Source organism: Anopheles stephensi, chromosome X (genome assembly GCF_013141755.1).
Source record: "Anopheles stephensi strain Indian chromosome X, UCI_ANSTEP_V1.0, whole genome shotgun sequence".
Taxonomy (NCBI): domain Eukaryota; kingdom Metazoa; phylum Arthropoda; class Insecta; order Diptera; family Culicidae; genus Anopheles; species Anopheles stephensi.
The window spans coordinates 7,193,954-7,220,484 of NC_050201.1; the positions used below are offsets into that span (position 1 = coordinate 7,193,954).

General features: G+C 48.1%; 6 protein-coding genes across 7 annotated transcripts; 3 read left to right on the forward strand and 3 right to left on the reverse strand.

The window, feature by feature from the left end:
- The first annotated feature begins 1,110 nt into the window (after positions 1–1,110).
- On the forward strand, positions 1,111–2,062 carry LOC118517371 (probable phosphomevalonate kinase). Its single transcript, XM_036063390.1, has 2 exons — positions 1,111–1,337; positions 1,407–2,062. The coding sequence occupies exons 1-2, from the start codon at positions 1,237–1,239 to the stop codon at positions 1,882–1,884; spliced, it is 579 nt and encodes a 192-aa protein (XP_035919283.1). The 5' UTR covers positions 1,111–1,236; the 3' UTR covers positions 1,885–2,062.
- Positions 2,049–4,145, reverse strand: LOC118517368 (E3 ubiquitin-protein ligase Hakai-like). The gene is made up of 3 exons (XM_036063385.1): positions 3,968–4,145; positions 2,666–3,879; positions 2,049–2,584 (listed from the first exon to the last, which is right to left on the reverse strand). The coding sequence occupies exons 2-3, from the start codon at positions 3,714–3,716 to the stop codon at positions 2,397–2,399; spliced, it is 1,239 nt and encodes a 412-aa protein (XP_035919278.1). The 5' UTR covers positions 3,717–3,879; positions 3,968–4,145; the 3' UTR covers positions 2,049–2,396.
- A 501-nt stretch (positions 4,146–4,646) lies between these two features.
- Positions 4,647–6,803, reverse strand: LOC118517366 (phospholipase A2 inhibitor). Its single transcript, XM_036063384.1, has 4 exons — positions 6,650–6,803; positions 5,780–6,578; positions 5,543–5,712; positions 4,647–5,447 (listed from the first exon to the last, which is right to left on the reverse strand). Exons 1-4 carry the CDS (start codon positions 6,665–6,667, stop codon positions 4,917–4,919), a joined length of 1,518 nt encoding a protein of 505 aa, XP_035919277.1. The 5' UTR covers positions 6,668–6,803; the 3' UTR covers positions 4,647–4,916.
- Positions 6,804–6,913: 110 nt separating this feature from the next.
- LOC118517370 lies at positions 6,914–8,678 on the reverse strand. Its single transcript, XM_036063388.1, has 5 exons — positions 8,492–8,678; positions 8,252–8,424; positions 7,927–8,175; positions 7,706–7,868; positions 6,914–7,626 (listed from the first exon to the last, which is right to left on the reverse strand). Exons 1-5 carry the CDS (start codon positions 8,581–8,583, stop codon positions 7,341–7,343), a joined length of 963 nt encoding a protein of 320 aa, XP_035919281.1. The 5' UTR covers positions 8,584–8,678; the 3' UTR covers positions 6,914–7,340.
- On the forward strand, positions 8,496–10,476 carry LOC118517369 (inhibin beta chain). Of its 2 annotated transcripts, none has more exons than XM_036063386.1 (3): positions 8,496–8,634; positions 8,716–9,429; positions 9,504–10,476. In XM_036063386.1, the coding sequence occupies exons 2-3, from the start codon at positions 9,220–9,222 to the stop codon at positions 10,332–10,334; spliced, it is 1,041 nt and encodes a 346-aa protein (XP_035919279.1). In that variant the 5' UTR covers positions 8,496–8,634; positions 8,716–9,219; the 3' UTR covers positions 10,335–10,476. The 2 variants fall into 2 exon arrangements, with proteins under 2 accessions (XP_035919279.1, XP_035919280.1); XM_036063387.1 differs by lacking the exon at positions 8,496–8,634 and having other exon boundaries at positions 8,637–8,859; positions 9,158–9,429.
- A 986-nt stretch (positions 10,477–11,462) lies between these two features.
- Positions 11,463–18,136, forward strand: LOC118517365 (syndetin). Its single transcript, XM_036063383.1, has 4 exons — positions 11,463–11,938; positions 12,070–14,601; positions 14,674–14,786; positions 16,969–18,136. The coding sequence occupies exons 1-4, from the start codon at positions 11,885–11,887 to the stop codon at positions 17,354–17,356; spliced, it is 3,087 nt and encodes a 1,028-aa protein (XP_035919276.1). The 5' UTR covers positions 11,463–11,884; the 3' UTR covers positions 17,357–18,136.
- Positions 18,137–26,531: the final 8,395 nt, after the last annotated feature.

Below are 26,531 nucleotides of genomic sequence, written 5' to 3' on the forward strand. Positions count from 1 at the left end.
CCCAAGAAGAATCTCCAACCGGTGATGGGTAAAATTGAGAATCAAGCGGAACTGGTTCCGAAAGGGTCCAACAAAAATTGGAACCAGTTTCGAAGGGTAGTTGCAATTGAACGGTCCGGAACCGTCCGGAACCGTCTGGAACCATCGGAACCGTCGGAACCGTCTGAACCATCGGAACCTTCTGGAACGATCGGAACCGTCGGAACCGTCGGAACCGTCTGGAACCATCGGAACCGTCGGAATCGTAGAAAACCGTATGAACAGAAACATTTGCTTTCCGAAACAAAGAAAATTCCGAACATTCCAATAAATACGAACACAGTTCAAATTTGTTCTTCTTCCTTGGCACTACAACCTCGAGTGGTCTCGGCCTGCCACTTCTGACTTTTTGTGACTTAGTTTTACACGGAGTAAAGTAGTCAGCCTTACGTACGGGGAGGTGGTCTGGATGGGACTTGAACCCCGGAACTGTCGTGTGAAGACCGGCGCCACCGGACCGCCCCCAAATTTAATTTCAAATTTACTGTTCATAAAATGGGCCGTCATTGCACAACAATTCACATTGTTAATGCTTGTCCATCAATCTGCTGTCAGTGTTCCAGACGGTTCCGATTGTTCCGGAAGGTTCCGGACCAGGAGGAACGAACTATTCCTTTTCCTCGGAATCGGAACTGGAATGACATCGGTCGGAACCGGATCGGAATCGTGGGTCCGTTCCAGAGAACCCATCACTAGTTCCAACCTGAGGTTTAGTGTCGGTCACTTGATTTTTTGGAAAGCTTCAACATCGTATGAGAGCCTCAAACCGGTGATGTCTAAGTCATCAGTCTATGCCAGGGATCTGGGTTGACTTATAGAAGATGGTCCCCGAAGATTCCACCTCCGAGCGACGGATGGTCCTCTCTCTAGTGCCATATTGAAAAGAAAACAGGCCAGCCCATCTCCCTGGCGCACGGGCCCTCGGTGGTAGCCCTGAGGGATTTCCATTCACCTTCACCTGGCATATGATGTGGACCATTACAACAAACGGATGGACACAGGCATCCAACATTTTTAAACTTTTCATCATTTTATTTTGAATTGCTGTTTGTAACTGTCGGGGAGCTGTCAGCAGATGACAGCATCAACACAACTATTGAACGAGATCCGAAGTCAACGATGATCTCCGATCCCAGTGGGTTAGGCTTTCTCTTTTGATTAAATTCAGAATTAACTGGTAAAATTTACGGCTTGACCATGACAAATGTACCGGATCGTCCCATGCCACGGATCATACTCCTGCTCAGTGGGAAACGGAAATGCGGTAAAGACTTTCTAGCGGATGCGCTGCTGAAAAGGTGGGTAAAGATCGAATCTCGCAACGATCGCTTACGTACACCTAACCCCTCGCTCTGTATCGCTTTTAGGCTCGGCATGGAAGAGGCACAGATTATACGCATCTCGGAACCCATCAAGCGACACTGGGCCGACTGGAAGGGGTTGCATTTGGACGAGCTGCTCAGTGACGGTGCGTACAAGGAACGCTACCGGAAGGAGATGATCGAGTGGAGTGATGCCCGTCGGCAGGAAGATTACGGTGTGTTTTGCCGAGCGGCCTGCACCACCGTCGATCGGCCTATTTGCATCGTGAGCGACATACGGCGGAAGACGGACGTGCGCTACTTCCGGGAAACGTACGGTCCGGAACGGATACGTACGGTGCGGATTGAGGCGAGCGAAGCGATACGCGCGGAACGCGGCTGGCAATTTCAAACGGGCGTCGATGATGTACAGTCAGAATGCGATCTGGATGATTACGGTCCGTGGGATCTGTTGGTGAGGAATGAGCAGGCCGACGATGTGGAAGGATTGTTGGAGCGATTGATCAAGTTGGCAAGCAGCTGAGCGAGTATTACACTTGGCAAATCAATCATAAGGATATGTTTTCATAATAATATGGTTAAGGCGCACAGTTTATTGGTAAAAGGAGATAACTATTAAATTTTTTTCGGTTATTACTACCTGTTGTCATCGGGAGAGGTTGAATTTAATCGTCACTAAAATGCGTGTTAAAGACATCCAAGATTTTTTTTTTTATTTTCCCTTCCTTTTTCATACGTTTAGTCCATTGGAAGTAAAACACTTATTAAGTAATAGACAGCTTTGAGTATATAGATGTATGGCTCAGTCAATATTTTTCCAGAACCTGGTTCGGCCCGGACCGGCACATCGAAAATCGTTTTCACAGTGTGAAATTCCAACTCGTTCTTTACCACGGCCAACACATTTTTTTTTCTTATAACACATATATGAATGCAAAGAAAGCACCAGCTGCTTTCCTCTTAATTATATAGACACAAGGACATTAAGCCAAGGAATGAGGGAAAGGACATACATACGGCACACGGCTGTACCGTTTAGCGATAGTACTGGCTGGTGGATTGGCTCCAGTGGGAGGACGATGTGGAGGACGCGTTAGACGACTGTGGTTGCTGCGGAGAGGATATCTGATGGCCGTAAGGTGAGTAACCGGGCCGGGACAGATGCTGCTGTACCGGGGGCTGTTGTGCTGCAAGATTGCCGTGAAGGTGTTGCTGGTTGGCAGCTAAAAGCAGATACAGAAGGAGTGTGTGTGTGTGTAAAAAAAAACGAACAAATGTACATCCAGCAAAAAGCCTGTACGTACCGGATTGGCTTGCAGTACTGTACGTACTGGTGCTGCCATAGCTATAGTAACTGTCGCCCGCCTCTGACGATCGCATCATCCCTCCCCGGGGTGAATGAATCTGCTCGGAGGAGTAATTTTTCCGCAGCGACGCGACCCCACCCAAGTTCACCTTCTCCGACAGAAGTTTACTCATCGGCGACAGTTCCATCGGTTCTATTGGGACAGCTTCTTGTACGGGCGGTATCACTAGCGGTTGTATCGCTGGTGCCGGTGGGGGAGGGTTCGTCACGTGCCGATGATTAATGTGTGCCTGCAGATCTCGCTGGGATAGGTACGTACGCCGACAGCCCGTGTTACCGTACCGGGTACCACCGTGCGTGCACATAAACACCGTGCCAAGGCGGGTCTGTTCCACGCGGGTCACCTTCTCCTTACAGCGCGGACAAAACTTGAGCGTATCGGACCGGGCACACTGCAGACAAAACACATGCTTGCACGGTATCATGCGCCCGTAGATGAGTATGGGATTGTCACACTCGTCGCAGCAATAGATCATCGGGTTAAGCACCTTTTCGCCGATCAAGTTTACCCGGTGGTTCCAGTTCAGGTGCAGCATCGGTTCCGGCGGACCACGGCTGATGGTGGTAAAGGTAGGTGCCTCTAGCTGCGAAATATCCGCCTCCATGTCGATAACGAGCGGCGCGCTGCTCGGCGCCGGCAACATCATTGCCGCTGGCAGCGGTTCCGGATCCGGTTCGGCTGGCTCGGGTGGTACAGGTTGTGGTTGTGGTACGGCTGGTGGTTGATTCTTTTTGGAAACTTCTCGCTCAACGCTACGCCTTTTACCCGTACCGGACGAGTGGGCCGTTGGCTGCTGCTTTTCCGGTAGCGCGGTGGATTCTTTTTCCGGTGGGTCGGGCGATGCAACTCCTTCGTCCTCCTCCGAGGAAATGACACGCGACGCTTTCTTTCCCCGGCCGCGGCCACGGCCACGACCACGCCCACGGTTGCCTTTGGAACGGCCCCGTCCCCGACTCTTACGATTTGTGCCACCGTCATCCGAATCCATGGTTATGTGGCACGGGCACGGGTTTCTGTGGTGGTTTTGTGTGATTCTAGGGTGCTCTCTCCTTTAGTCGTTTTACGTATTGGCCAATGTTGCATTTATTCTTTTAGCGCCAGGAAAAAAAGTATGCCAGCAAACTATTTATCCATCGTCTCGGACCGTGGCTCTGTGGATATTGTGGAGAAGGATATGAGCAAAGGTGGCAACAAAAAGATTGTTTACCGGAATACTACAAAATGTATTGCATCACTTACGCATTCCAATATCTATACGTTTCTGGTTTCCGAATCGTTCTTTTACGGCCTGCCAAACGTGTGCTTTTTCATCTCTTTGTACGATTCGCAAAAAACTTTTTTTTTGCTTTTCCTTCACCAACGATGGGAGCTTCGCGTCCTTATTTTGTTTTTCTTTTGGTTTGTTTAATTTTTCTCCGTCCTGTTTATAGTGTGCGCTTCAATACTCCGCACAGTTGCGTTCGGTGCAGCCTCGAAACGTAAACAAAAACAAAAGGAACTATTTTCTAACGAGTATATTTAAACCAACAGAGAGAGAAAGACAAAATAAAGCTTGTTTTATTGGTAACAAAAAACATGGCTTAAATACTTCTAAATTTCCGTGATTCTCGCATTATGTTGGTTATGTGCGGGATTTACCATGTCCGGCGTAGCTGTCAAACGGTGGAGAACGTTGTGCGGTTCGAAACGTCAAATTTGCAAAAATGTAAACAACTTATTCGTGGGTTACATTTGTGCCTTTCAGCACATAATTGTGGTGTGTTCTTTTCTTCCACACTGTTCTTAACATTTGAGGAGTTTTATAAAGTTTCTCTCGTATTTTTTTTAATTTACTGTTTATCCTAACACTACCTTACTGCTGGACTTGTCGGGGGGTAAGTTATGTTAAGTTTGTTGATCATCACCATTTAGACCCATGTTTTAAATGGCGGTGTGTTTGCTGTGTTTATTCCTTTTTCGTTAATTTTTGAAAATGTTACAACGAAAGTTTCGAAAGTTAAAGCTTAGAAAAAAAAGAATGTTTAACATATTCACTACAGCATCCTATTATTGTACGGAAAACTTCAATCACTAATCTCAATACAGTTTACAATTACATCATGTAATGCCGGATATGAACTATGCTAACGATTCGCATTGGTCTATAAAAAGTTTGCTTATGGGCTAAAGCATACGCTGGGTTTTGCATTCACTGGGCGGCAGGGTACGTTTGATACACGGCCGACGTTGTACTATCCCGTACCGAGGTGTACCGAACCGGCGAGGTAAATCCCAACCCTTGTGCCTTGAGCCGCCGCTTCAGGCACACGATGACGAGCCCTATAATGATGCCCAAACCGACCACGATGCCTACCGAAAGTAGCGACAGGAAGATGGCACCCGGCCGCAGAAAGGCGGGCTTCTCGTACATCGCATTGTTCAGTGCATCGTGTGCCGGCTGATCGCACACCTCGATGTGGGTTAGCTCGGACAGATGTAACGAGGTCAGTATGTAGGGCGTTTCGCACCGGGTTTCGTCCTCCTCGTCGTAGTCTGGTAGGTTGGCAAACCGTACAAACTGAAGCACCTGCTGCAGCGCACAGTCACAGTGCCATGGGTTTTCGTCCAGCAATAGTACCTCGAGTGCGTTGCTGTATGCACCCTCTTCGTGCTGTGCAACAGCAGCTTCAGCTGCTGTCGGTGTGTGCAGGTGTTTTAAACTCGATTGGGATAGATCCAGCTGAAAAATAGGAGGAAAAAATAGGCCACCTCTATTATCTAGAATATTCGAAGAAATGGGAGAAGGAGAGCGCGCGCGCGCGCGGGAAGACATACCTCTTTCAAGTAGGATACGTGTTGCAACACCGTCAAATCGAACACTTCCAGTGCCGTATTGTTCCGTGCCGTAAACGTTCTTAGTAGCTTAACATTTGAAAACGAATCAACCTCGACGGTATGCAGCACTGCCATGCTGCTGACATTGAGCTGCACCAACTGCTCGAGTGCTAGGGTTAGAAATGGTCCACATTAGTAAGCACCAACAATGACACTCGACTTCTTGCGCGTACTTACGATGATCAAAGTTAAGCACTTCAATCGGATTTTCGGCCAGTTGTAGAAACTGTAACGATCCCAGCTGGTACACTGCTTCCGGTATCGTTGTGAACAGATTGCCCTGTATGTAGAGTTCACTGAGCGCCCGCAGCTCACCGAAAACCGATTCATCAATATCCGTTAGCGAGGCGTACGATAAATCCAGGTGCTCTAGGTTAACCAGCTGCGCCAATGCTCTCGCCGTGCTGGCCGTTATCTGGCCGAGCGGATTGCGGGCTAGCGAAAGATGGCGCAAGCTGACGATATGCGCGAATGCATCATCCTGCAGCTGCGTTATCACGTTCGACGATAGATCCAGCTCGTCCAACATCAACGGTACACCGTTCTCTGCCGCATTGTACTGTCCCCGAAACACCTCACCACCGAGTGAATCACCGGAAAGCTTGTTGAAGCTAAGGTCCACGCGTAAAACGTTAGCCGTATCGATAAACAAACCACCGGCCAGACTTTCTAGATTGCAATGGCGGCAGCTAAACACCAGGTTCGTGTTGGTGGCGGGAAGCTGCTCCAGCTTGGTAATATTGTTGAACGATAGCGAGAGGACAATCTCACGGTCTGGATCGGTGGTGTCGAAACGTTCCGGCCAGCTGCCGATCATGTGCTGTAGGTTTTTGCGCGAGCAGTCCAGCAGATCGTAGCTCAGCACGGTAGAGCTTGTGTTGGCGATCAGGCACGTGCATCTGTCACAGATCGATGGTCCGTCTTCGTTAATCGCACCGGTCGTACCCGCACCGACAATCACCAACAGCACAAGTATCTGCAGAGGAGTAAACGGTACAGGTAACGCGCTGGGTGGGTGAAAGGAGTAGAAGCTGATTTGTGTCTTACGCTGCGTACTGTGCTCATTGTTTCTCTAGTGCGAACAAACTAATACTATTAATTGCTACAGTAGTTCGACACAACTGCCCCAACCTGGACAGAATGTATACTTCGTCTCTTCAAGTGTATGAACTTGAATGTATGAGCACGCCTGGATCCCTTATCGAAACATTCAGTTATCTTATCAGGTGTGGATAATTTGTTGTCGATAGGCTAGCCAAGCCGTAGTGTGTTGGTAGGTAAGCCCTGGGCGAGCGTGCGACTAGCAATATATGAAATCCAACAGCAGAGAGCTGAACATCGTTTTTTATTTCCAACTTCTCGCAGGTTCTCACATACATGCAGGCTTACAGAACGTTTATCGTATCTCGAGCAGAAGGAGTACGGTCCAAGTAAAGGGGCAAACTGCTATCATGGCGACGGTTATCAGTGATCGGTTTGATCAGTGAAGTAAGATAACGGTCAGTTTTAAGATATTTGTCACACTGCAGTTATATTTATTTTCCTTACCCGACGTTTTATGTGAATCTCGTGCATGACACAATCACAAACAAGGCGCATGCCCGCAAAATCGCTATCGCTACGAAAAATTAGTTGCACAGTATGGACAGTCTGTGGCCTTTTTTTCCTGTCTCAAGCTTGCTAAAGATATCGAACCGGGGCCTGAAGGCTCCACCTGAAGTTGCTAGCGTAGCGTGGGCTATACAATGTCCACGTCCGGATCGGAATACTCCTCAAAGCCGTCACAGTTCGGGATGCCGGAATAGTAGTGGTCGACAGCAGTCACCTCCAGCTGTAACCCGTTCGTACACTCGATGCGGAATCCGTTCAGCACATCGAGCTGACGGTGGTTCTTATACGTGTACGTCTCGAACTTGCTACCGTTGATGGCAAATTTAAACTCCTGCTCCGCTAACCCTATCGCCAGCTTAAACTGCTGATCGATAATGAACGGAAAGCCACCGGAACGTTCCTCCTGCCGAAAGCTGTGCACAAATAAGGGAGCGGAGTGTGTGGAGTTGGCATAGTGCTGCACAGTTTGTCAACAGCCGTCTGTCTACTTACTCGAGAGCCTCGGATGCGTGCGAGTTACGCACGACGACGTAGTGCGGATCGAAGCGAGGGTTAAAGTGGAGCGCCTGCTTTTTGCTACCGTTTTCGTTAAACTTCAAGATGAAGCCGCCGCGTGGATTCCCGAACGGGATAGCAGTTAGGATGATGATGTGCCCTTAAAGAGGGAAAGATAATCAAGCTGAGGGCTATAGCTGTGAAGCCGGTGCACCTACCTGGCAGGAATGGTTTGGGAACATCGTTCGAAAAGTAGTACGAACTATCCTCAGACTGTAGGGCCGGAAAGGGAAACGGGAAGGACTGACGATGGTCGACACACAGCACCTGATGAACGTCCTTCGTAATTGTGATGGATTTGATGCCCTCTAGCGAGCCTTTGATGGGAAACGAGCAAATGTGGCTACCCTCGAACGCGATGTGGAACTGCTGATCGCCGACAAGGATGTACACGGTAAACACTTTGCCTGGTTGAATGGGAGATAGGGTGGGGTGGGTGAAGGGTGATATCATCCGGAGGGAGCTACAGAACAGCTGTCTCACCGGTCACGATCCTTTGAAGCACCTTCGACGATGGATCACAGTGTTGCTCGGGCTGTTGCCACTGACCACCCAACCGGGCATTGCGTACAATCCGTTGATCTTCGTAGCGTATTGATAGGTGTAGCAGGGTGTCCGACTCATTGGTCTTGTCTGCCTGAAACCCGATATCGATTCTATTTTGCATAAAATCAGAGTTAGGGTACACTGTCAGAGACTCTGCTAGCCCGGTGATGAAGTTACCTTTCAGCATCGTCGATGGATTTGGCGCGTATATGAAAGATGTGCCCGGTGGCTACCTGGCAGCTTAACGCTCCTGCGAATGTCGTCAACATGGCTAATGGCGATGAAGATGAGAAGTGTGCCGTGCTGGGTAGTGACTGACGGTGAGTAACTGATCTACTGCTGACATTCGTCCCCCTACCGACCATGGTTTGTCTTATCACTGTCGATGTTTATCTGGTTAGCTGGAGGCATATGGATGACGCACACCAACATCGACCGGCATCCAAGTAAATGGTAAAAAACACATACATACACTTGATAATACACATTGATTTTAAATGTGATAAAATACCTTCAACATGCTGTAGAAGCAGAGGGCTCTATAGGTAAGATCATCCTCTCATTTTTTAACGGAGTCCTCCCAGATCCAGATATGATTTCCAACTTTCATTGAGTATATAATAAATTAAAAATATATCAACTTTAATCATTTGGGTTTACTCCATGATGTGATATGTCTGTATGATCCGTATGTAAATGGCATTTGTTTTCCTCCATGATGTGATATGTCTGTGGTGTGGGCAGTCAATGTCTGACGACTAGACGACGTCTCAGATACGACTTACGACTCTGATTTTGCTGTTGTGGTGTTGCTTTAAACGCTACCTTACAAACATTTTCAAGGTGAAACTATTCCTGGCCATCAGTTCTTTACGTTTCCCTCGCTTAACTCAATCCCATCGTCCATGGATGGCACGATGCGGGTGTACAATGCAACGCTCTGGATTCGGCTGGAGCTAAAGCTGAAGCCGAAAAGTAAGGCAAGTAAAGGGGCTGGTGGGATGTCCGGGACGGACAATCACTGGAGCATCCACAGCGGCAACAAGGTGCTGGTGCTGTGGGTGTTTCGCATCATCAACGGATCGAAGCCGGCGGAAACGATGAGCAAGGAAGAGGTAATGGATGCACCAAGGACACTTTTTTTATATACCAAGAACTCTAAGACTAAAATTCTTTTTTTCCCATGCAGGAATTCTCCAAGCACACGGAGATGATCGCCAAGCATACGATCCCGCACGAATCCGGGCTCGGCTGGCAGCAGATCGATCTGACCAACGCCGTACGTCAGTGGCACGGCGAGAAGCGCAACGATAGCCTCAAACTGTTCGTCGACTGTTCGGGCTGCGGGAACAAAATTCGCGTGCACATTTTCGAACACGCCGCCAACCATCACCATCTGCATCATTTCTCACGTATCGGTCTGTACAGTAGCAGAAAGCAGAAGCCACTGGTAATGATGGACGGTGCGCCACGTTCGATGGTGAAGGCAAAGCACCCGAAAAGCCAGGAGCGCAAGGTTGCGTACGGCGAGGGTACGGACGATGACTACAACCGGCCACATCTGTTCGTCAGCTTGGCCACGACACAGGTACGGCGGCTGCGGCGCCGTGCACTGGACTGTACCGGCGCACCGAACGAGCAGTGCTGCAAGCAAAAGTTTTACGTCGACTTTAAGGCACTGAAGTGGGACGATTGGATTATCCGACCGCACGGGTACTATGCGAACTACTGCAAGGGTAGCTGCCATCTGGCGGACAAGTTTAGCTCCGAGTATCATTACGTGATTGATCAGTACCGGCGGCAGGGTAATGCGGGTGGGCGAGGTTTGGGAAAGATGCACCACAAATCGGGTGGGGGTGGTGCGGGTGGAGCAGGTGGTGGGGCTGGGTTGGCCGGGATACATCAGTGCTGTGCGCCGGTCAAGTATTCGCCGATGTCACTTATATTTTACGGCCCGGATGGACGCATTATCAAGCAGGATTTGGCTAAAATGATCGTGGAGGAGTGTGGCTGTCCGTAACCCTTTTTGCTAGATTGCACCCTAATCAGATTTCTTGGAAGAGGGAAGATGGGGATGAGGTTAAAGCGTGAATTTACAATAAGCGATACTTAATAAATTTTGCCAAACTTTGCACAGCCTTTGCTGAACTGAATTAGTCTAATTTGCATGTCGCCTGAATTTATGCGATCACTGGTTTTTAAGGGATTATTTGTGACGATTGTCTTCACTAGTTATCAAGAGCCGTTGCCAGGAAGATAGACATTTTATTTTATTTAATCTGGCACTAGAAAGAGGAAATCCGAAACTTGGAGAAATAAGCAAACAATGACGAGCTGTTATAAGCTGTAGTTTATCTCAACCTTCACCAACCGTTTGGGTAATTCAGTCACGAGAAGTGATTGTCCATGACGTGGGAGGTTCATTTTTAGCCCATTATTTTTTAGAGAATCACGAGAAAAAATTGGAACGATGGAATGCTGACCCCAACCTTAGATAGGCATCGATCGACCCGTAGGTGCAGCTAAACATACGCAAGTTCAAACCGTAGGTTCGGATCGACGGGTGGGTGCAACGAGTCCTGGTCGACCAGTAGGTGCAGCAAAGAATACGCGAGTTCGACCTATAAGTTCGGATCTACTCAAAGGTACAACGAGCCCGAGTCGACCCGTAGCGTTTACGGGACGACCCATGTGTTAAATCGAATTCGCTACTCTCCTGGGTTGACTCGAACGGTTTCGGGTCGCTTACGGATGGCCCCAGCCCGGTCGAACCAATATTTAAATAGTCGAAATACTGTATTGACAGAGCGGTTCAGAAGCTTTTAAAAAAAATCAATTTACGGGGCTGTATTGCGGAGCAACGACTTTTACAGTAGGTTTAGACCGTAAAGCGGTTGCTGCCCCTAATATGTAAATAAGTAAGTATTTTTTATCGAAGATTGGTTTGGTAAAGCTCAATAGCCGAGCTAAATAAGCCAGTTGGAAAATAATTACTCCGAATCATGGTTTCAAATTGCCGTTACAGTTTGAATTTCTTCCACACACGTGTAAACGGTGCTTCATCACATTGAAAGTGTTCCAGTGCTTGAGTCGTGGGCATAAACCAACAGCACAGTGTCAGCAAACAATACCAACGCAAACACGCACACACACAACCATAAGATTGAAATAGCAAGTTTTGTTTCTTTTATTTTGAGTGTTGATTATGTCCAACACCCTACGCTCGGGGGGGTGGTAAGATTTAGCATAGGGAAACAATTTCCAGCACAGGGGAAAAAAACGTTAAAGAAAAGGGTAAATTTTCGGTAACATTTGCAAAACAGCTGGAAGTGACAATGCGTACGAGGTAGTTGGATTGTGTGGTGTGTAGGGATAAAGCGCTGTTAAGCCAGAGCCAGTCAGCCAACAGAAGTTCTGATGGTGATTCATAGCAGAAGCAACAGCAGGCAGCAGTTGCAACAATAACAAAAGCGAACCACCCGTATTGGGCCTTCACCCACCCACGTCGATCGCTCCACCGCACTCCACCCCATTATCAATCACCCCCTGCAAATCAACCACAAGCCAGCGATGGAGAAGGTGGAGGAAATCAAGTACAAAGTGTTGGAGCTGATCAACAAAAAGGTCGGTATGGCGGTGTAGGGTGTGGGTCGGTCGATCAGCTGGCCAGCAACTTTCACCATCCCGTTATGATTCACATACCACATGACGCGTTTCGATTGTAACGTTCTAACTCACTCTACCTCACCTTCCAGAAAGAGGTAAAGATTCCAAAGATGGGCTTCACGGATTATTATGTGCACCAGCAGCAGGTAGCCCGTGTAGCCGCTACACCCATCCCGGGTGGGCACGCGAAAGCTTCCACCCATACCGTGCCGTCAGCAGCGGCCAGCAGCAACATGCCACCGTACGATTGGGCGGAAGAGATATCGGGTCAGCGGGGGATGCACAGCGAACAGGACGAGCAGACGGCCGCGTCCGATCAGGAGGTGTTGGAATCGACCGAAGCGATCTACTTCGACACGGGCAGCAATACGGGCCTGCACGAGCTACGCAAACTGTCCGAAACGGGCCAGCTGCTTGACTGTGGTACGATCGAACAGTCGATGGGTGTGTTGCGCCGTCAGCATCGGGTCATCTCGAAGAAAGTGCTGCAGCTAATACTCGAGCAGCGAACGGCCTGCGATGCCGAGTTTCAGCGCATCCGCGAAACGGAACGGCTGTTGCGGGAAACGGTTGCAATGTGCCGCACGGCACGGCTTAAGCTAGACACCTCGAAGCTGTTGCTAACCACAACGAACCTGGAAATATTGGCCGCCTACAAGAAGCGCCAAACGTTGGTGAACTTGCTGCGTACGCTGAACGCGCTGAAAAGCATGCGCTCGATCGATCAGCGGCTGCAGCGCCGGCTAACGGATGCGGATTACGGTGGGGCGATCGCGATACTGCTCGAGAACAAGAATCTTTCGCAACGGTTTCACGCGTACCGGTGCGTGGAATCGTTGTCGCACAAGCTGCAGGACACGCTGCTGCTTACCGAGGTCCAGCTCGAGAGTGTGCTGGGCGAGATGCCGTCCGAGTTTGAGCCGGCCCGGTACCAGAAGCTGCAGGAAGCGTACCAGCTGCTCGGGAAGCAGCTGATCGCGATGGATCAGCTGCACATGAACTTTGTCTCGTCGGTACATACGGCTGCATTCACCGTGCTCCGCCAGCATATGGAGGTCAGCGTGGAGGAAAGCAAAAAGCTAACGTACGAGCAGATGTGCGAGTGTGTACCGATGGACCGGTACGTGCACTGCTTGACTGCGCTGTGCCGGGCGTTCTGGAAGATACTCGTTTCGTACCATCAGATACGCTGCTGGCACCAGAACCGGAGCCTGTGCGAGAAGGCACCGGTGGAGGACGGTGAAACGGCGGCGGACCGTTCGTCCGCTAGCTTTCAGCAGGAGTACATCCGCCAAAAGCTGGAAAGTGGCCAGTTCCGGCTGTGGAACGATATACAGGCAAAGATTTGCGTGTTCATCGGTACCGGGCGGCTGTACGCGCTCAAGTACGACCAGTTCGTGCAGATACTGGCGATCGTGCAGCGGCTGAAGAAGGTGGGCGTAGAGTTTTGTGACAGCCGGTCGGAAAAATTGCTCGGCGCAATGCAACGGCAAAGTATGGAGTTTTTCCAGCGGTACCATGCATCCTGCCTGGAGGAGATCGGACTTTTCTTCGATCACGAGGTGTGGGTACCGATCGGGAGCTTTCACGACGTGACGCAGCTGCAGGAGTATCGCAACTTTCGGCACGCACTGGCACGTACCGTGGACCGGGGCGGTTCGTCGGCGGTCACCGCACGCACCAGCCCCGCCGGGGCGGAACTGCTGCCGGACAGTGCGTCCTCGTTGCATTCGCAGGACGAAAGCTCACTGTACGGGTCGTGTGGATACTTTTTGCGCTTTACCGAGAAAAGCTCGCCCTTTGACGGTGGGTTCGATAGTACGATGCTGGAGGAGGACATACTGGCGGGAATAGCGGACGAATCGTCCTACTACTGTTCGGAGGACAGTAGCGACAATAATGAGCAACCGTCGGCCGGTTCGCCGGGTTCGCCCAGGCACTCGGCGCCTTCGCAACCGCAGCCACCCACCGACCGGTCACCGATCGTGGTCGTTAACACCTCGCTTACCGTGTTGCGCTGCATCGGACGGTATCTGTACTTCTGCAAACTATTGCACCCAATCACACCCCACATCGTGCGCTCGATGGCGGAGCTGATCGACTACTACCTGTACTCGGTGCATGACCTCTTCTCCGCCGATCTACCCGTCCCCCGTGACAATCTGTCCAGCGGGCGATTGCGGGCCGCGATGCAGCGCATACAGGCGGAGCTGCTGCCGAAGCTGCGCCGCGTTTGGCCCCTGTCGGATGAGATGGTGCGGCCGGATCTTACCGATCCGGACACACTGTACGGGCTGCAGAAGCGTATCGTTGCGTCGGAAAGCTGTATCACGCTGGTCGCCCAGTTCCGGCAGATGGAAAGCTATCTGGGCGGTTTGCTGGGTGGCGGAAGTGCGACGCCCGGCGGTGGTGAGGCGGAGGACGGTTGGACACAGGGAGCGTTGCGTGATTATCTCGTGCGTACCACCGAGTACGTGCCGGATGTGCGGAAGCCCATCTTTATGTGTTCGACGGCGCGCGTCATCGACCTGCAGGCGGTACTGAACGCGATGGCCAAGGTTAAGTGGGACGTTAACCATGTGAATGTGCAACACTCACCATACATCGACACCATCAATCGGGTAAGTGTGTGTGTGTGGATGTGTGTTTTGTAAAAGGTCATTTTTTATATTTCCTTTTCTCTCCTACCACAGGGTATACAATACTTTGCGATGAAGCTGGAAGAACAAACGTCCACCGTGATGCTGCCGCCGGATGTACTTTGGGACAGCTTTGTGCACGTGCTGACGCATATGCTCGTCGAAGGGTAATGTGCTGTTCAAAAAATTTAATACTCATCACATAATGCATTCTAGCATATTTATTCTGGTATCATTCAGCCTGGCTTTCAAAACTGGAAGCTGATGGTTTCGCTCGCCCTCTCTCTTCTTTGCCTAATGACCGCTTAAGATCATGCCTGTTATTTACGGCTTACTAGACTTTTTGATACCACTTAGTTGGATAGCTGAGTCCTCCAACTCAACGGTCCTGGATGGGATTTTAACTCCGGTCTCTACCATCGGGCCGTCCCGGTTGGAAGTTGATACTTTAGTTTATTCAAGTGGGTAGTAGTAGTAACGGGCCGTCTGGTGGCCGAGGCGATAACGACGCCGGCCTTCACACGGCAGGACCGGGGACCGGGGAAGGAAGGAAGTAGCAGTAACGAGTCCCCTCACTGGTTTAGCTATATTGTTTCAAGTGTATCAGAAGATATAACAAAACGCCAAACGCACAACTTCCTTCAACCTTATGTGTCTTGTATCCTCTGCTCTATCGAACATGTTATCCGGTCGTCAAACTGACGGCGTATACACCGACTTCAGTGCTGCCTTTGACAGTGTTCCCCTCGATCTGCTGATTGCCAAACTGGAGAGACTTGGTATCGGGGGTCGATTACTGTCCTGGCTGAAGACTTACCTGGTTTCGAGATCGTATAGAGTTAGAGTTTCGTCTTGTCTGTCTAACTTCTTCGTAGATTCCTCGGGTGTTCCTCAAGGTAGCGTCCTTAGTCCTATTTTATTTCTGCTATTTGTTAATGACTGTATTTCCATCCTCCCCGGAGAAGGTTTTCTGTTTTGCGCAGATGCTCTCAAGATCTTCCTTTCTGTGTCCTCGTCTGCTGACTTTTGTCTTCTCCAAACTGTACTTGATTCCTTCTCTGTTTGGGTGTCGTAAAAATGGCCTACTCCTGTCCCCCGATAAGTGTTGTGTAATCTCGTTTTCTCGTTCTCGTTTAGTTACACTCTCTGTGATACAGCTGTACGTCGCGTATCCTCTGTAAAGGACACACCTAGTGTGGCTCGACGAAACGCTGTCCTTCAGTTGCCACATTGATTATGTTATCAGCAAAGCAAACAAATCACTGGGTCTGATCATTAGGCTATCGTCCGTAATCTGCGATCCCCTCTGCTTGAAGTCCCTGTACTGCTGTTGGGTGCGATCCTCCTTGGAATACGCGGCTGTAGTCTGGTCTCCCCCAAGAGGCTCCATTGCGATGGCCAGACTGGAGAGTGTTCAGAGCAAATTCACTCGCGTAGTTGTTCGGCGCTTCATCTTGCTCTCCCTCCCTATGCAGTCCGTTGCCGTCTTCTTGGTCTAGAAATCATTGAGGATAGGCATTTCCATATCTGTTAAATGACCTGCATGTCTCTTCTCTCCTGTAGATAGACCTCCACTTTATATCCCATCCCGCCACACCCGCTACGGTTCGAACGATCCTCTGCTACGAGCTTTATCGGCATTCAATAAGTGCAATCACCTGTTCGACTGTAATGTCCCTCTGTCTCGTTTTCGTGTCCGTCTTCGTGAAGCCTCTTTCCTTGCCACCTAATCCTACTGTCTTTCTCGCTTTTCCTTAAAGTGTAAAAGATAATTGTTGAACCATCATTGGCGGACAATAAATAATAATAATAATAATAATAGGGATCGGCAATATAATCGTATAATTAATAATCAAAATAAATTAGGAAACTGCATTTCAAAATCGTTGAGCAAAGAATTTGAAAATAGAGAGGCATTCCTGTCCGTTGGCTATAGCCCATTCTGAGTTACAATCTTCTTCATTCTCCAGGGAAAATAAAATACTGTTAGGAGGTGCTAGGTTTTGGCCTAGTTTCCGAAGGAATTCTCTGGACAAAGTTCTCTATATGTGAGCGGTGGACAGTTACCATAAATCAGTGGTCCACATCGGTGATAGGGATCTCAACTACCTTCAACTAACTAATCAGATGAGCTATTCCGGAGAAGACAGAACAGCAGTCGTTCTGAAGAAAGTTTTGTCATTTTCAATCCGTTTAGCTTTTTTCCATCTAAATTGACTTGCCAAATTAGTCTCACAACATTGTAATATGTTTATCTAGATTTTTCTATTGCTATCGAGTGATACATTAGGTTATTAACATTACTTTTTTTTCTTCTCGCCTCTTGCTACTCGCATAATTCTTTAATAGATTCTCGAACGCGAAAAAATGTTCAGCCGGTGGGCGAGCATTGATGCAGCTGGACTTTACGCACTTCTGGTCCCTGCTGGAGATTGTATCGGGCGGTAAACATCCCGAGCACCGGGCGTACGTCGAGCAGTACGTAAAGGCGTACTATCTGCCGAAGGATCTGCTGGAACAGTGGTTGCTGGAACCGCACGGCTACTCAGCGAAACATTTGGTCGGGTTGGTACAGTGTGCGTGCAGCAGCGACAAAAAGGCCCGCCAACGGTTGCTTGCCCTCGTCGAGTCGGGAACTGGATCCGCTACCGCCACCACCAATAGTTCATCTCCCGCTCAGCAACCGTCCGGTGATGGTTCGTCGTCGAACGCCGAAGGTCCAAGGAAGGACACCTAATTTATCTGAATCTGTATTGGCGATCTGGTCCCCCCCCTATTCCTTATGTGTTGTTACGTTTTCCTTCCATTAGCTGTAGAGAATATCTATGTATGTTTGTTTATTTATATATTTGTTTAGTGTTTTTTTTGTCCCAACTTATTTCTATCGACCAATGTCCGGTCTCGCACAGTAGTTAATGGCCGGTGTTGTGTGAATATCTCGAAAGTAGCACTGCTTCTGCTACGCAAAACAAGGTTAGACAAGGCTAGACGGGTTTCAACAAGAACAAAGTAGTAGGAAACGCCAGGATGGAACAGTAATCAAATCTCGAACAAAACTCATGACCTGGACTACTAATTCGTTAGTATTTTCGACAGCATTTTAGTGCTCCTCATTATTATCCTTCATTTTCCTTTTCTCTCTCTATCTCTCTCTGGCTCTCTGTGTATTTTCTCTCTGTCTCTAATCGCAATAATCGCTCATCGTTTGATAGTTAGTTACTTATTTGAGGACTTGTTATCTGCTCGCCCGAGCTGCTTGCCCACGCTGCAAGTATTCCGGTTGCGGAGTGCAATACGAACCGTGGTTGGTTTGGTTAGTTAGTTCATAGAGCCTTTGAGTCGCCGAAGACTTTATCTAAACGAAACGAGCTAATGCAGGTACCCTAGCCTGGGATGAGGCGCACGATATGTTCCCTTCATTGTTCCGTTTCGTACAGCGAATCTTATTTAATTGTAAGCTAACACACCTGATGAAATAAAAAGACAGATAAACCAACAGTATTGGTTGCTAAAACGAGGTATGCTAAAAAATGTTGTCTAACTAAATAGTAGCTATTGTGCATTGATGATTATTGATAGTGGCTGATGAAGTCTCTTGGGGGGCTCTAAGCGGAACGGAAGTTGAAGGGCATCTACTACACCGAAACTATTGAACGGGAGAGAATTGTATGTCATATATATAAACTTCAGTCGACGTTTTATTGAGCTCTCATCTACAAGGATTACAAATTTCAACCAAATGTATGTTTTAAGGAGATGGGCTTGTATGCCTTTTTTTCGTCCAGTCAATCCACAGCTTACAGACAAGCGATAATGATGGTAGGATAAGTGCTAAACTGCTAAACCATTTGCTCGACAGGACTCAAAAATAGACCACAGGTAGGTAACATCGCCGCCTCCAGCAGGAATAGGGAATCAGATAGGAACGTTAGGCGTTCTACCGATGTACTGCAATATGTGCAATAACGAGCGTCGAGCAGCCTCGTACTTCAGACATGATCAATATGGTGGTATCCAAGGCCACAGCCACATGCTTTGGACTCGACCCGTCCTATACGCTCGAGATGGGCATCCAAACCGAAATTGATCTAAGCCTAGACATCATTCGGATGAACGCACGATCTTCTGAGATGCCATGTAACCGGGGCATCAAGGACACTTGGGGAGTGTTCGAATATAAAAATCCTCTCGAGCACATCTGTGTCCCACATACTCTGCCACCGAGCCATGCAGAAAGACTGCGGGGCTCGTGAGGTAGGATAAGCCTCGCAAAAAGATACCCTTCCGAAGATTCCCTTTTTGGCCAGTTATTATTCTGGCCAGAGATATTTTCGGAAAGATTTTCCAAAACAAGGAGCTTAAATCCTTTAGAATTTAGTCTGGGCTCTTCATAGCCTTCACAGATTTTAGTGCTTCGACAACTCGCTTAAGCTGTCGGAGAAGATCTCAGCAATTCGGAAAGATTTCTCAGCAAGACAAGCTCTTCATGTAATGAAAATGGCACCGGACGACCCATGCCCCGTAAAGTCCTTTTGTAGCCCGTCCGCATGGACAGAGGAGGTGTGGTAGGCTCAAAGATTAGGTTGGAGCGTCCTGATAATCAATTGGCCACGGTACTATACCACGAGGGGTATCGTGGATTTCTACTACAGACCAAGACCGTGAAGCGGTTGTAGTGCCTTTAAAGGTAGTCGGAAATCTGCAAGTGGCCGCATACCAACTCGATGTAGTGATCTAAACCCTGGTGGTTTGATGGGTAACTAGACCATTTCAAGAAAAAATAAGGTATCTGAATACTCTAATTACAGTGACTTCTTGATGAGCTATATTCTGCTTGAATACATTGAAAAAGGTTACACCTCCTGTAAAAAAATACAGATAAAGCAGATATTCTATACACTTCAACGACCTTGTGCTCCCATGGTTCTATAAAATGCGTTGCTGATTCCATCAATTCTTCTGCTTCGCTTGTCGAAGCTGCTAAGGTATATGCTTGCCATTTCTGGCTTACAAGACTTCTATACGTCAATATACTTCGTAGTCGGACATTCTACGTCATTTCTGATATCCGGACCAGTCGTGTGAAGATCGGTGCCGCTACCAGTCTCTCGGCCACCGGCCACGGCATCAAGTTTATTTCCAGTGATATTCTGATCACAGTAGTATTTAGGACCTACTCATCTGTGGTTTGCCATTTATACGTTGATATTTGGAACCGGGGTACGGGATCTATATTTATGGTAATGCTGACACAATGGATGATGGATAATGGATCACATCGGGCGAGGAAACATATTAAAGAGGTCCGCGGTCCGGAACTCCTGTAAGAGCAGACATCTGTGGTTGGTTTAAATATGTTTTTATTACTTGCGCACCCTAAGTTCTAACACTATCTGCAACAGTATCTGACCAATTGACCTATGCCAAGCTCGTTCAATGGTAAAAAAAAACGGTGTTAGAGCGTTGTTCTGTTTGTCTTGCAAAGAACCTTTACGTGGTTGATCGTTTTTTTATTGGTCCCAAAATCCTACCCACCAATTGCTGGGGGGCCGTAAAGCCCGAACCACACCCAACTCGAAGGATGGTGGCTTTCGAGGATGCAGTACAATCATGACGTCCGAGGCAAAGTCAAAGCCGAAATTGAAATAACAGCCCATAAACAAAGCTAAGAAAACCTCCTCACAAAGCGCACCCGAGCAAAACCAAACAGCGGTTCTGCGGGTTGCTGTGTTTTAGTTGTACGTTTTGCGCGTCTGGGTGTCTTGTGTGTGTGTTTTTTTATATTTCTGCCTGATTTATGGCCGCCCATAAGTCACTTGTAAAGTGTTGTAGAACAACAGCAAACGCGAGAGAGAGAGAGAAAAAAAAAGGAAAGGAACGGCTGTTCCAAGGCGTACTGGTGCGAACGCGTACGCGTTGAAATTATAATAATTAGATCAAAGCTGATGATGGTCTGACAGCGCCTGCCAAATAGACCATCGAGGAGAGACACACACAAAAAAAACTGATTGCTATAGAAGAAAAGACAGCAACAACGTGGAAGTTCTTCCGTAAGGTGGCGAACGGTGGGTATGGGTAGAAGAGACCGGTTGTGAGGTAGACGTTCTAACCTTCTCAGAACATCAACCACTCTTTACACCCGGTGGTGTACTTTGTTTGTTTTGTTGGTGCAGTTTTGAAGCTTGGCCATAAACTGTGCAAATGAAAGTCGAACCGGACATATCGTTTGATGTGGAGAGCAATTGTGCAGCAGATAATCTGGACCGGAGCATAGAGCGTACAAATTGAAGTGATAGCTAAATTACCGCAAACACTGCCATTTATCTAGACATCTTTCAACATCTCGATTAAATTGGGTCTAAAGTTCCATCTATCGCATATAGAAGAAGCGAGATAGGCGGCAATTACAGAATACCTATCAGAGACGATTCCGAAACGGAAAAACAACCACCGACCAAAGATCTTCAGGATTCGACAAATCTTGAAGAAGATGGCGGAACAGTAGCTCCACTCCTACCATCTCCTCATTGATTTAAAAGCCGCTTGAGCAAAAGGCAATGAGCTTTTTTGGAGTCCCGGCCAAGCGTACCAGGTATGTAAGAATGGCAATGGCTCTGTCCAAAACTGACGAAGATGCTAGTAGTGTGGAAGGATAGTGGAGGAGCCGCTACAAATGACGAGCTCTACGACCTGTACGAGACTCGCCAGGCTCCGGTGGGCTGGTCACGTCATGAGAATGACACCGGACGACCCAGTCCAAAAAGGCCCTTTAGGCCGTTCACTCGGACAGATGAGGCATGGTAGACCCAAACTGAGATTGAGTGATGGCGTTGATGGGTCCGCCAGAACGGCCGGGATAAACGATTGGCAGACGAAGGTGCTGAACGAGTAAGTAAGTAGGTAAAGTTCCATCTGATAACTGATACAAGCTAAGTTTCCTGTACATTACGACCTCTCTTGATTCAAGAATTTGGTCCAGACATTACTTGGCGGGCGTTAAAGAATCTCCCATTCGAATTGTTGGAGCGTTTGGCTTTGACGTCTTGGTTCCAGCGTCTTGCCTCTGATGCCCAGCACCTACGCAAGATCCCTTTCTCTGGAACACCTTGATATCGGCTTAGTAGCAGCTGCGTTAAGATTACATACGTTTTGTCACCCGTCAGATCGTGCTATAATCACTCCATTACAATTCACCTAATCGGTGACCATAAAACTCTGCACTTAACAAATCTGCTTAATACTGCCCAGAATCAGCAACCGGGCTGCGCGGTGGTGTGGTCGCGCACCGGATCGTAAATTAAACGCCACACTGCTCCGAGTGCGCAAAGGCTTTACGCACCTTCTGGACGCGCGTTTAAGGTTTGGGGCAGCAAAAGTGGGAATGAAACCAACATAAATTAGACCAACCGGCCACAGACCTTCCACGGGAACGTCTCGTGGCACATGTCACTCGCTCGGTACGGCGCATGATATTCATATTTACTGATACGTGCCCGGTGTGACCGAGCGAAAAGGATGGCTAATTGGATTTCGTTACCACTGGTTGGTTTGCTGTATGTGCTGTGGGGCTTCGGGGAATCATTTGCATGATCCTCTGAGAGTGCTGTTGAAGAGCACTTCGACGTAAGAGCGCTACACTTCCTGAAGCAAGCGCTACTGTGTCAACGCCAGGAGGCGGTCGCGCACAAGTAGGGCATTTATAATCCATATAGGCGCACACGCACCCGGGGAATTGTGCGTAGAAGTAATCGTAAAAACGGTGACCCGTCTTAATGCTCGGATGCCCGCTTTCAATTAATGTTAAAACCGTGTGTGGTTTTGCATTAAAGACGTAGCGCAATTATAATTATTTGCATGCGTTCTTCCTGGGAGCAACTGCGCGATTGCTCTACACATTTATGTTTTTTTTTCCAGTGAGGAGTGAGGAGTGAGGAGTTCCAGGTGCGGATATTAAGCCTGCACTAGAATGTGGAGTCATCGAGAGCTTCCTACGCATACTACGCATTATTCTTCTTCCTTGACACTACCAACCTCGAGAGGTCTCGGTTTGCCATGCGAAAACTGGCGCCGTTATCGCTACGGCCATTGGGCCTCCTCAATACGGCTAGCTTAAGAAGCTTTACATTACATTAGCACGCAGGCACCATTAGTTAACGATCCTAAATACCTGAAGAATGTAGGTTGCATGGTAGGATATAGCAAAATAATTGTAAATCAAAGCGGTGGAGATGGAGAAATTGACGTATCTTCCGTCAAAAAGCGCTTGGCAAATCATACCATCTGACCTGTTTGGATGGCTAGTATGGAAAACATCCGCGATGCAATGTTGATGGGCAAGGAATTTGCAAACCCTTTTTGCTGCATTCCTCTCGATCGAACGATCGTCGCTTTCCATACTGCTCGTAACTTACCAGTCCGGTTGCATTCCTTCCCCCGTCCACAAATGATTCGTTGGTGCAGTTTTTGTTTGTTGGATGTTTTATTTACGAGACTCCTTTCATTCGTCTCTCTTAACATCACAAAGAAAGAAGAAAGTCAATAGTATGAAAGCATCGGTAGCCGTCAGTAAGAAGATGTTGTGTACTGTTAATTCCACTTCACAGAACGTGCAGATTAAAGGAGTCGCTTTCTTCAATCGGTGCGTGTGGCCAATTCGCCACTCTAGTGTTCACTAGAGATCAGATTCCGAATCAATCGTTTGTAAGTGAGGGGATAGGTTTCTCAAAAGTCCTCAGTCTATGTAAAGCCCAGTCGACATGTGGACTGTCAGTATGAATTTTTGATGATCTGGGCGATTTTCGGTATGTTTTTGACCTGTCCGTTGATTAAACAGATCGTTGGATCTTTCGAGAAATAACTCTGCTTCTTTTTTCTTGGCTTATTTGATTTGATTTGCACCCCGATCCTGCCATATAAAGACCGGCGCCGCTGTCTTATCTACTGCCAGGCCGCCCCTAGGGTTTATCCGCGTAGTGACATTCGCTATTGTGGAGAATGAGATGTATTTAGAGTACTGTTTAATATTCAAAAAGAAGGATTCACGCTACAGATCAAAGATCTGCATTGTGAACAGCTATAAAGCGGCTAATTGCAAGCTTCACACTAAAGTCCCAAGATTCCTGCTATAAAGTTGGTCTCGGACAATGCCAAACCTAGATCGGCCGGCGATGTCTGCGATAGGCTGCGCCTTATCGCTAGGTTCGTCCGGCATTGTGCTAGCCGTCTAGCCGGGCTGGGCCCGTATAATCATCATTGACTTGCCATGTTCCACGGAAGTTGTCGCGCCACACGTCGATCGGGGTGTACACCCCTGACACGTCCAATCTCTGCCCCATACAGAAGGCGCCCGCTGGCAAATGTGTCGAAGATTCGCCGACACGGGGCCGAAGGGCAGGTCCGTTGTCACCAATGTAATGTACCGATCGCTTATTAATGGGCAATAAACCGTTTTGTGCAATCAGCAGCGTCGTAAGGTGCAGGGTTACTCGACTCGACTTGTCGCATGGAGTATATCTACCCACTCCAGTGGAATGTAGCGAGTAAACAAAGTTGTAATCAACATTATATTTAATGGCGAAACACGGCGATCAGTGGAGCAATAACCCTGCACTGCAATCGGCAAACCCGCGCCACAGCTCACCCGGGGCACTTATTACCGGGGTCGTGTGACAGTGTGTGATTAAATATGCAAATAATGCGCGAAATAATGATGTTACCAGTGATTGTGGGGACTGTAATTGATTAATTGGAACTGGTTGGCGCCTCTTCCACAGGGTCGCAGGATGAAGATCTGATGGCTAAATGTCGCTTCACCACCGAGATGCCGAAATTGTATCTTCCCCCACCACTGGGAGAGATCCGACGATGGCGAGAACGCTAGGAGGAGGTGCACAATGAAGATCCAGCTCTCGGGAGGGCGCTCCGAACGGCGAGCCCGGTTCGAAACAGGTTTTCCTGGACGTCTGGACGAACGGACCTGCCCAAAAGTTGGTGGCAAACCGATGGCTGCCGATTAAGTACGTACCAGCGCACTTAAAAGACTTCTCCTCTGGGGTGTGTTTGTGTGCGAGAATGTATGCTCGTTCCGTCTGGTTGTTGTCGAGTCGATCAAGCCGCTGTGGGCCCGGTCCACCCTCGGGATCTCCTCGGGATCGCCTCGGGCATATCCTCGCGCATCAACGTAAGGCTATCAATTTTGCGTGCTATTTTTAGTGCGCAAACCGCGCACAGTAAAGGTCATCCGATACGTGGTTTCGGCGGGGTGCGGAACTTCATGCCACGCCTGATCGGTGCAAATTATCATAATTCAAAACACTGGAAATAACATCCGCACAGGAGGGAGGAGAGTCGCGCGCGGCGCGGAGTTTAATCCCAACCGGACCGACCGCATGACGGGAAGTGGCCATTACCCGGGTAAGAAGACAGCAAAACAAACGGACGCTCAAAATGGAGCTGGCAAACTAAATATAAAACAGGCACAGTGCCGTCCAGCCAGCAGACGAACGGGAAGGCAAAGGGGACCCACCCAAAGGGAATGCTACCTGTAGTTAAACAGGTCTGGCGAAACCACCCGGTATCCCGGTGTCTTGCGATACTAGCTTATTAATCGTGTAGCAAAAAACAATTTTGATATAGAATCCAGGGAACGGCCAATATACCGTCGGCGAGCGATCGGTGGAAGGAAAAACAAAAAGCGGCTGGCGACATAGCTCTGCCGCACATACAACGTACCGTCCATCTCGGCCAGGCTGATGCGTTTTCGTACGTAGCTGCTTCAAAGGTACTGTTTGGACAGATTCTTTCAGGCGTCACACGATCCTGAGTGTTTTCCGATTCAATGAGCTAGAAGAAACTTGACGTCGACGCCACCGTCCGCACAGTGGGCAAATGGCCATACAAATGGCCGGGATGAAAATCCGTTTCAGCTGTTATTGCGAATTAGTTCACTAAATATTACTAGGATGACTAGAAATTGTTTAATTAAAGACCGTTTAAGAAGTTGTTTAACGTCTTCTTCTTGTTCTTAGCTTACTGACCTCCTATCATTAGCAGGATCTCATTTCAGAGATTAGGTTTTACCCATAGCTGGATAGTCAGTCCATCATACAGGGAGGTGGGTCCGGACGGGATGTGTATCTTCTTCTGCTGCTCTACAACGTCGAGAGGCCTCGACCTTCCATTTCTGACAGTTTTGAGACTAAATTTTACCCGTAGTCAAAGAGTAAGTTCTGTGCACGCGGGGACGAAGTGGTGGAGATGGGATTTGAACCTCGGTCGTCTACCGTGTGAAAGCCGGTACCGCTGTCGTCTCGAGCCCCGAACGCCCCAGATGCATATTTTCGTATTTAATAAAGCCTGAGTAATGAGTTTCTGTGTTCAAACCGCGCCATATTTATTGAGCTCTTGGCTAAAAGAACTCCAGCTCGATGATGAAGATACTTTAACTTGATCACTAGCTGTCGCTTTTCATCGTTAATGCTATTTATTACACTTTCAATACACTGTAAGGCCTTATTCAGATTATATTTTGGAGGTTTGTTCTTCTCAAAATGATTGATAAATTTATTAGAAGTATGCACGCAATATACGATTCATGGATTTTTTTTGTAGTAATGTTTGTAATGTAGCTCAACATTTTACGCGGTCGTGCATGGTCGCAGCCAAACGGCAAATCGTAGGAAAAATATTTGTCACTCAAATGATATCAATCATTACGGAGTTAACTCGATAGTGCAAAACAAATTTGATTCGCTGTAAAGATCATATTGTTAAAAATTTTAATCGAAGGTTCCAATGCTTTATAATTTAATATAAACATTAAAATAATAGTTTTCGATCATTTCGAATTACAGGATTGAATTACGTAAAAAGATCTTTGAAAAATGTCTCTCTTTTTCCCATTCTCTCTCTCT